The following is a 10,000-nucleotide window of genomic DNA, read 5'->3' as shown; positions in this document are numbered from 1 at the left end:
TTATTTACACTGTTATTATGTTGATGCTTCCACTGTTCACATCCTATCGTACACTACTTGAGCATTTTTCAGCACTTCTGTAGCTAAAGGTTTTTCATGTTGTCCTAACGTGTGTGCGGACGCTAGACGCTCTGTGATTGGCTCGTGTTGCTCTGATTGACAGGCGGGGGAGAGGGATGCTGCCCCTCCCACACACCGTTACGCTCGGACACTCTCAGACACGTCAGGTCTCTGCCCGTGTGTACGGAGCGGCTGTGCGCGCTACCTCGTGCGGCAGGGTGTCGTGGGGGTGACGCGGGGGGACACGGCGGCTGCTGGGACACTTCAGCATCAGGTAGTCGATGAGCTGCTCTCTGGACGGATGACGAGCCATCGGAACCTGAGCGCAGTTCATCTGCGAGCGGAGAGGAGCAGGAGGAGGAGCGCACATCTGACCGTTCATCAAAGGCACCTTAAACACAACACACACACACACACACACACACACACACACACGCATTAAGGATGTTTTACACATAATAATCTGGTTTATGATCCTGAATCGACTGAAATGTACGCTCCTCACTCAGTCACACATCATCCTGTTTTTTCTTTTTCACTCCTAACAATAAATTTATCATCGTTCAACTCATGAGAATAAAAAAACCTGTATCTGTTTATTTATTTATTATTTTTGGGCTACGGTTAGAGTAACAAGTTAATATAATAAGTTAATCAAACTTTTCCATTTGTGTTTATATTCTTCTGCACTCTCTGTGAACTGATCACCAAACGTTCTTTTCATTTATACACTTTGCGGAAGAAAAAACCTATGAATCATGTGACCTTCGTCATAAAGGACGCAGGGGCTGAAGGGGTTTAAACAGAAGAAAAAAGCCCGGGAAATGTATATTTTAATGCATTTCTCTTTCAATATCAGCCTTTTCAGCTCCGAGAGTTATCAGGCTCTACTGTGATGATGAAAGATACTCAGAATATTCAAACTGAGCACTAATTCTTCCATTTCAAAAAAAAAAAAGCTAACATTATTATTATTACTTCGCCATTGTTAATTCCTTCGTCATTACTTCCACACTTCCCCTCGTCCTGCTTCTTTTTTCTTTTTAACATCCTGATTTTCTTTGTTTTCTTTGTTTTTTTTGTTTTTACAGTTTTCAACACACCAATTTAAACAAACCCACACGAGTCACGGACACGCCGACGAGACGCAGCCTGGTTTCTGGTGATGTCAGGGCTTTAAGAGGTTTTGACATTTTTGTGGGTCTAAGTGATCATATTCAGATCAGCTGCTTAACGCTCGGCTCCAGACGACTGCAAACATGAATACAAACACACAACGGTTTAATTTTAGGAACATGTAGAGCATGTGACTGATCCTGGCAAAGCTGTGGTCATAAAACTAATCTACAGGACGTCGTATTTAAACGAGTGCATTATTCAGAACAGAGAGAAAGAGTAGCATGATAAACGACATAAAGGGCGTTAATAAATGTGCACACGGTTACAGTTCCGTCAGTGAGCTGCTGATTTAGAGCACAGTGGAGTGTTTTCCTCTGCTCTAACACACCATTAGCTCATTATGGAGTGGTGTAGTTTCACTGTCTGACACCAGGGGGGCAGAAGGAACCACAAAAACACTTTACATGTGGACATGTGACAAGACCGAGGACATAAATTCCAGCGCGGAATCTTAATTTCAGCACAAATAAAAGAGCTAAACTGTACAGAGCTGTGCTGTGGATGAAGATTACTGTTATAGATTAGATTTAATCAGATAAATGATCTGGTGTGTGTGTGTGTGTGTGTGTGTGTGTGTGTGTGTAACTGTAAACACTGGTAACTGGTCATATACTATGCTATTTTATTTTTTATTTCCAGGACCATCATGACTTCACTTCCTTCTGCCATTTTAAGAGTCAGCTTGTATCATGCCTTTTCCCCCAAACACCTTCTTCTCGCTGCTTGTCTTTTTCTTCTCCATAAAGCGACCTTGATCGTTATAAAGGTGTTATATAAATAGAACACATTATTATTCTTCTTATTAATTAAAGCGCGAGTCTCTCCGCACTGTGAGTCATAATGCACCAAAAGGAACAGATTTAACGCGCGTATCATAAGATATTATACGATATTCACGCTGTTCCTCGTGTTCAGCTTTTCATTATAGAGAGACTCGTGATTGAGCCTGAAGGCCTGAAGAATGATCTGCTCTCAGGAGTAATCTCTCTCTCTCTCTCTCCCCCCTCTCTCTCTCTCTCGTTCTCTCTCTCTCTCTTTCTCCCCCTCTCTCTCTCTCGTTCTCTCTCTCCTTCTCTCACGCTCTCTCTCTCTCCTTCTCTCACGCTCTCTCTCCTTCTCTCTCTCTCCCTGTCACTCTCTCTCCTTCTCTCTCTCTCCCCTGTCACTCTCTCGTTCTCTCGTTCTCTCTCTCTCGTGCTCCTCTCTCTCTCTTTCTCCCCCCCTCTCTCACGCTCTCTCTCTCTCTCCTTCTCTCACGCTCTCTCTCTCTCCTTCTCTCACGCTCTCTCTCCTTCTCTCTCTCTCTCCCTGTCACTCTCTCTCCTTCTCTCTCTCCCTGTCACTCTCTCGTTCTCTCGTTCTCTCTCTCTCGTGCTCTCTCTCTCTCTCCTTCTCTCACGCTCTCTCTCTCTCCTTCTCTCACGCTCTCTCTCCTTCTCTCTCTCTCTCCCTGTCACTCTCTCTCCTTCTCTCTCTCTCCCTGTCACTCTCTCTCCTTCTCTCGCACACGCTCTCTCTCCTTCTCTCATGCTCTCGCTCTCTCTCACTCCTTCTCTCTCTCTCGCACTCTCGTTCTCTCTCCCTCTCTCTCCTGTCTGTCTGACCCTGCTTTCTTAACGTTGCTCATTAATTAGTGATTATTAATCACTGCTGGAGCAGAGCGTCTCAGGGTCAACATCCTTCGCCTCGGTGTGTGTGTGTGTGCGTGTGTGTGCGCGCGTGTGTGTGTGTGTGTGTGTGTTACTGTAAGACTTTTCTAAAGCTGTTGAACAGAACTGAGAAAATCTTTTCACTGAAGTCGCGGCTCGGTTTTGTGTGAACGCTCGCCTGTTGTTTTGTCGCTCGCTAGCGTACACACAAGGTTACAATCTGCAGCTCTGTGAGTTACAAGGAAAAATAACTCAAAGCTCAACTGGAAGTCGTGTTTTTACTCCAGAATTCCCCGCGTGGGTCACTTCCTTATTCTGATGCCACAAAGCAGAGTGAGGATCAGAAACACCCACGAGACTCGAGATCCTGATCCTCCCGGATGTCTGCCGTATCAGTGACACCGAGCCTCCCGTGAATCTGTCTATCTGCTCAACTCTGGCTTCATTTAACCAGATTAAATAAGCTCAGGCTGTAATGAGGTTAAACTTACTTTTCTGTGAGAGTCCATGGTGTAGCCCTGCTGTCCATAAGGGCCAAAACTCTCATCCTGCAAACACACAATCACAGCATTAGAACCTTCTCATTAGAAAAGCATGCAGCTGTTTTTTTTCTTTTCTTTTAATTCTAAACTGTGGCTGTGAAACAGACCATTCTTGATTTAATACAGATTTCTGCAGGAAAGCGCTGCAGTACACCTGTTCATGAATAATTCAGTGAGTCTGGGATTTAAATAGAAACCTATCAAGATATTTTTAACAAGATCTAACAGAATCACAAAGCCGGAACTGAAAACACACCTTTAAGGGAGCAGGATTTTCATGACTGAGTTTCAGATCTTTGACCACAGGAGCGTCCGCACGACGCAGCATCTATACGGGTGGGTTAGACCGTAACGCGGCCTTTCCCCTTCACTGCGCGCGTTATATCTTCACTCAGGACATTAACTCTAATCAACGGATCAGTAATCTTTTAAGTCTTAATGCGGGAAAATTCTCCTGTGGTCTTTTAAGTGATTAACAGATTAAAGCACGTGGTCACACACGTAAGAGTGAAGTTAACCCTCAACACCAGCACACACACACACACACACACACACACACACACACACACACACACACACTGAGTCAGCACAGTGCTGTGTATGAGCTGAACATACACAACACTGAGAAAGAAGGCAAAGCGACAGATTGAGAGAAAGAGCACAGAGTAATCAGGGTTAAGAGCGAGGGTCAGAGTGCAAGTCACTCAAGAACAAGTGACAGATTCACATTTCAGTGCCGCGATATCACGCAGTTTTCTACAAATAAACGAACGAGATGCTGCCAGCTCCTCAATCTAACATCTAACGCCAGACGCCGTTGTGACTCAAACATTCGGGTTGGGATGAGAAACCGCTGTGTAAACGCGCTGATCATGAGAAGTTAAATGCTCTCCGGATGTGAGCGTTTGTATCTCAGAGGAGACGTGGAAAAACGTCAGGCAGTGAAACTAATCCCGTCTGAAGAGGGCTAAAGGCAAAAATCTGGACAGAAGGAAAAAATATATAAATAAATAAAAATCACACTGTTGGATTTTCCTCAGCACCCTGTGTAAAACTAGCGCAGTCTAACCAGGACTTTATAAATGATTAACACAGAGTTAAGCCCTTTTTCAGACACAATGACAGGCTTTACACGGGTCACTGGCGTAACTCCATCCTGTCCAGGCGCTACTCTGTGAGTTTATTTCCACAAACATCAGATTAACGATGTTGGTGTTCTCTTCCCTGCCCTGAGATAATTCTGCCCTCATCACCTCACTGTTTTTCAAACTGAACAGTAATCGGATCGCTCTATTCCTGTCCAGAGAGACAGCTCTGATTTTACCGCTGCATGGGAAAGAATGTTTTCTGACCGTTCTTACTAGCTGAGTTCATTCATTTCAATCACAAGGTTAAAGCTGTTTTCTAAACAAGTAGAACTCGACGCCAGCCAGCACCGGGGATGCCTAGTCCTTCCTGTCACTAATGTGCACGCCTGAAATCCCCTTAAAACACACTTCAAACAGGAAGGAAGCTGTTGAAGAAAACATTTGACCTTGCTGTGACCTTGACCCTTTCTGGATCAACTACAAAAACTATTCAGTTCATCTGCTTGTCACAATGCTCATTCCATATAAATCCCTCAATCATTCAACCAATCGCTCCTGAGATATCACGCTAATGAGAATCTCAGACAGTCGCACGGAAACAAAATACCCCCACCACCTAGTGACGGAGGAATGAAAAACTGTAGCGCCTTTGGTACGGCTCAGTTTGTCTTCACTGGGAGCTCTATAAATTAAACATAGAAATATTAAAATGATTTAATTCCCCTAACAACAAACAGTGTATTTAATCACAGTCTAATTATCATTACTTTTACCTTAATGGTAACGGTAAAGTGGTAAATCTGACCATTCTGTCCAGTGTTTCGACCATTTTTCGACGCACTCCTAATAAATCTATGTAAATGATTATTGTATGAATTATTTATGTATACGTGTGTACTGTTAGCTCAGTGGAACACACACTGATAGATTTTATTTCACATTAATGAACTCGAAACATTCCCCAGTTACCGAGACAGAAAGCGAGAGAGCGAGAGAGAGCGCCGCTTCAGCGCATCTCTAAAGCACAAGGAAAATCGAGCGGAGATGAGAGCACTCGCTGAAACATTACTAACGTGAGGTGGAGGGAAGGGGGCGGGGCTTACAGGGGGTCTGTTAATATCGTACACACACACACGCACACGCGCACGCACACGCGCACGCACGCGCACACACACGCACACACACGCACACACACGCACACACACGCACACAAACCCCACTTACACCAGTGCAGGTGAAATGATTAAATGAAGATGTACATGAAGAGAGAACAGCCCGTTAGAACCCATGCTGCAGGTTAGAACCCATGCTGCAGGTTAGAACCCATGCTGCAGGTTAGAACCCATACTGCAGGTTAGAACCCATACTGCAGGTTAGAACCCATGCTGCAAATTAGAACCCATGCTGCAGGTTAGAACCCATGCTGCAGGTTAGAACCCATGCTGCAGGTTTGAGAGTGAAACTCAGACTGAAGGTGATTAACAGGAGGTTGTGAGGTTTAATCCCCACTGCTGCTGTACTCACGCTGGGCCTGTGGCCTCCAAACTGCCGTCCATCTACAGCGCTCAGGGCCAGAGAGCTCTGACTGCCACAGAGCGTGGCCAAAGACCGAGACAGCATGGTCTGAGAGCACACACACACGCACGCACACACATTCAGTAGACACTGCGGTGAACATGCATTAGTGGTGGAGAGAGCTGAAAACATGCAGAGTGTTAATAACGTGGAGGTGTTAGTGATGTAAAGTCATGTGTGTTAATGAGAGAACCAAACATGCAGAACATTTCACACACACAAGCTCTGAGTGTAAATCTCTTAAAGAGAACAGGAACCGACTCGTTACACAAACATTTAATGTGTCGTTCTTCAAATAAATAAATAAATAGATAAATGGGAAATTGCTGTTGTATAAGAGGAATAAAACACTTGGAGATGTGCGGTTATAGGAAACTAATCAACTTCCGGGTGGCAACAGTAACTCCGCTATCACACCACCTCGTCATGTTATATTCTGTATATGTGACTAACTGGAGCACCTGGAGAACATCTGAAAATAAAATACATGGCTTTCTAGACCTGTGCTAGAACCCTAGACGTTCTGGACGTTCACAGCAGTCTGACGTTAAACCCGTTGCTCTCTCACTCACCATCTTCTCCATCTTCTTGGCCTCGATGTGCCTCATGACCTGGTCTCTCCAGTCAGCCGGGACCCTGCCACCTCCACCTGGAGCTCCGTCCAGCAGCGAGTGCTCGGACTTCACGCGGACGCTGGGCCTCTTGTTCGGGCTGCCGTGCTGGTAGCTGAAGTCGCAGACGGACATGGTTCTCTCGGGGAGCTCGTGCGGTGGAGGGCGGCCGCTGTGCGGGCGTGGCGCGTTCCCCTCGTCCACGCTGTAGGTGCGGGCTGACAGGGGTCTCTGGAGGTTCATCTGCAGAGGAGCTCGGGGCATGCTGTGGATCTCTCTGTAGCTCACGTAGTCACCGTCAGCGCCGGGGACGCGGCGAGGTTCCGCCATGACCATGGAGGCGTTGGAGGAGGTGCTGCTCTGCCTCTGCAGGGGGTTTCTCTGCACGCCGGGGGGCAGCATGCGATCCTTCGCCCACAGGTCCGGTGTTTTGGGTGGGCCGCGCTGCTGGGGCTGGTGGGGGTACGGCGGCGCGTTGTTGCGGTTGGAGTAGTTGGTGTTGGCGAAGGAGTGCTGAGGAGGGAGGTAGGGCTGATCAGGGGGCACTGGGGTCCGCTGGCACCAGAGGTTCTCTTTAGGCGCGGTGCCGCTCGCGTACTGGATGTTATACTGAGGTGGGGGGTAGCGGGCCGGAACTCTGGAGCCGGCGCTCAGGAGGTCAGAGGAGGAACCCGAGGAACCAGGGTGGACCTGCAGCGGCTGGTCGTCGAGCAGCGAGGCTGATTTGGAACGCACGATGCTCTGGCACTGGGGGCCCGGGACAGCCGGAGAACCCACTACACACTCATACGGAGGAACCTCACATTCCATGGAGTACAGCTTCATTCCTCCGGCCTCCATGTTGCTGATGCTCTGAGATTTCATCACAGTAGCTGGAGGACATCTCTTCTCAGGGGTCAGTTCCTCGGTGCTGCGAGACAGAGACACTTCGCCGGACGCCACGACCGTTCGGACGACCTCGTGCCTCGTCATGCCTTCCCCCGGCTGCGCTCTGCTGTTCCCGTTCCCGTTGTCGAGGTTCTCCACAGAGCTGGCGTTGTTGTTGCTGAGCCTAGTCTCCACCGTGGAGGTGCTCTTGGTCTTCTCCATGTTCTCGTAAGACACGTTCATGTTGATCTGATCCCACTTGCTGTAGGGCTCGGACACGCCGTTGTTGATGTCCTTCTCGATGAGCGCCAGCCTCTCCTCCAGCTCGTAGTCGGACATGTTGGTACCCGTTTTGCTCTCGTAGGAGCGCTGGTTCTTCAGGACGGTCTGCAGCGAGGTCTCTGAGCCGTTACAGTTCTGCAGCAGTGGAACCGACTCCTTCAGCTGGTTCAGGTTCTCATCCTCGTGTCTAGAAGGAAAAAAAAATGTTAGTCAAGTAAAAAGCAAGCGCGTAATGAAACCTAAAAAATAAAAACGATAGCTGTGAGGCTGAGAACTCTGAATAATATTTTATATACGTATATTAACTCAATATTTATATATTTAAATGCAAAAATTTACATTCGCATGTTTAATATGTTCAATATTCTAATTGTAAAGTTTAACACAAACACAAGACACTATATTTTAGAATGTCCCGTGTCACATGATGTACAAGAGCTCAATTACATATTTAAATTATGTACTGAGTTATATAAAAAATAAATACATTATATGTAAGTACTCAGTTTTAAAACAGTGTTGTATTGGGCGTCCTCGTTAATATTCAAATTAATTTGAAAGGTAAATCTTTTATCTAGTATGTTCTAGCACACGCAAATTTTAAACAAATGAAACACGCATGAATAGAAATAAACTTGTGCGGCTCTAGATGCACATCAGGATTAGATTTATTCATTTTACTCTTAGGTGATGGTTAAAGTTCATGTTCTCGTGGCGTGGGAATTGAACTCACAACCTCCTGATCAGCAGCCCAGAGCTTTAACGACTGAGCGCGACTGCTCGTTACCTGACAGCGTTAATCAGAAACCATTCCGTCGACTCTTTCACGGCTGTGTCATGTGATTCGTGATGAAGTGTCGTGGCGGAGACGATGATGATGATGATGATGGTGTGTGTGTGTGTGTGTGTGTGTGTGTGTGTGTGTGTGTGTGTGTGTGTGTGTACCTGCTCTTGGGGATGAGGGGGATCTTGGTCTCTCTCTCAGGAGTACACAGTGAGTTGTCCTGGCTGCTGTCTGTGGTTAAAGACACCGAGTCCGACATGCGGGACGGTGAGGAACAGTTACTGTTGTTCTGGTTGCTGTTGGCCACCGTTTCATCCAGCAACGAGTCGGCGTCTTTACTGTCATCTGAACCAGGACAGACAGGAAATGACATCATCAGTGTGTGTGTGAGGTTTGTCTTTATGCAAAAGATCACAGCTTTCGTTTACAAAAGTCTCACTGTAAATGTCTATGTGATTGCACACTGTGATGGTGTTTATGTATCTATCTATTTATTTATTTATTTATCCAGTATATTTATTTATATATTTTAATCTAGTTCAATCTAATAAAAATCTTCAGCCATGATGAATGAGTCCCTGCACCTTTCTTGTCCTTGCTGAGGGCCACCACTTTGGGCTGGTTGATGGAGATCTCGATAAGAGGAGGTCTCATCTCAGCTATCTTCATCTCGTCTTCATCAGACGACAGCTCCTCCGATTCCTGCAGAAAATCACACAACTTCTGCATGAATAAACATGAATATGCAAATGAGACACTCCCCCCATGCCCTCCTAACACTAGCCATCCCTAATACAGTTAACATCAGCTAGCCTTTTAGCTAACTGCTAGTGAAGAAGCTCACATTAGTCACAGGAGTGAGATTTCAGCATCAGCCTCGATCCTCTTCTAATCTCAAACATGATTGGTCTAAATCTAAATCCGTGAAGCTTATTTACTGACATCACAGCCTGAGTTCATACGTAGCCCCGCCCCCAAACGAAGAAGTACTGAGTCTGAATTTTGCAAAAAAAAAATGTTAAATCTGACCCCAAAATCTCAAATCTGTGTAAACAGAATCCAGGAGGAGTTGAAACATTTAAACACGAGCATGAGGCTGAAAAGCGGAGCGGGGAATCTGATGATCATAAATAAATAAATCTCCATGATGGAGCACCTCGAGTGTGTCCTCGGAGCTGACGGTGGTTCCGGTGTTCTCCGAGCTCTTCAGCGGGATCCTCTGCGTGTCACAGTTATCCGGAACGTCCCTCGGCTCAGGCGGAGTGGAATTCTGGACCGGAGCTTTGGACTCCGGCTCATGCGCTTTGCCGTTGCTACACGGAGTTTCAATCACCTGGTGAAGGACAGAACACAAGCTCACACC

The 10,000-nt window shown here is 46.4% G+C and overlaps 1 protein-coding gene across 5 annotated transcripts in view; it reads right to left on the bottom strand.

Moving 5' to 3' along the window:
• The window catches only part of erbin (erbb2 interacting protein), a 93,491-nt gene that overhangs the window by 3,903 nt on the left and 79,588 nt on the right, over positions 1 to 10,000 (bottom strand). For 3 of the 5 annotated variants that reach the window (XM_053241086.1, XM_053241085.1, XM_053241087.1), the window contains 7 exons: positions 9,794 to 9,970; positions 9,222 to 9,339; positions 8,799 to 8,982; positions 6,666 to 8,040; positions 6,043 to 6,141; positions 3,380 to 3,436; positions 266 to 451 (listed from right to left, as the gene is read on the bottom strand). In XM_053241086.1, the coding sequence (XP_053097061.1) occupies positions 266 to 451; positions 3,380 to 3,436; positions 6,043 to 6,141; positions 6,666 to 8,040; positions 8,799 to 8,982; positions 9,222 to 9,339; positions 9,794 to 9,970 (2,196 nt within the window). The remainder of the gene's footprint in view (positions 1 to 265; positions 452 to 3,379; positions 3,437 to 6,042; positions 6,142 to 6,665; positions 8,041 to 8,798; positions 8,983 to 9,221; positions 9,340 to 9,793; positions 9,971 to 10,000) is intronic. The other 2 variants (XM_053241088.1, XM_053241089.1) reach the window with 2 other exon arrangements.

This window comes from Pangasianodon hypophthalmus, chromosome 17, assembly GCF_027358585.1.
Source record: "Pangasianodon hypophthalmus isolate fPanHyp1 chromosome 17, fPanHyp1.pri, whole genome shotgun sequence".
Lineage (NCBI taxonomy): Eukaryota > Metazoa > Chordata > Actinopteri > Siluriformes > Pangasiidae > Pangasianodon > Pangasianodon hypophthalmus.
This window is presented reverse-complemented; position numbering and strand designations above follow the sequence as displayed.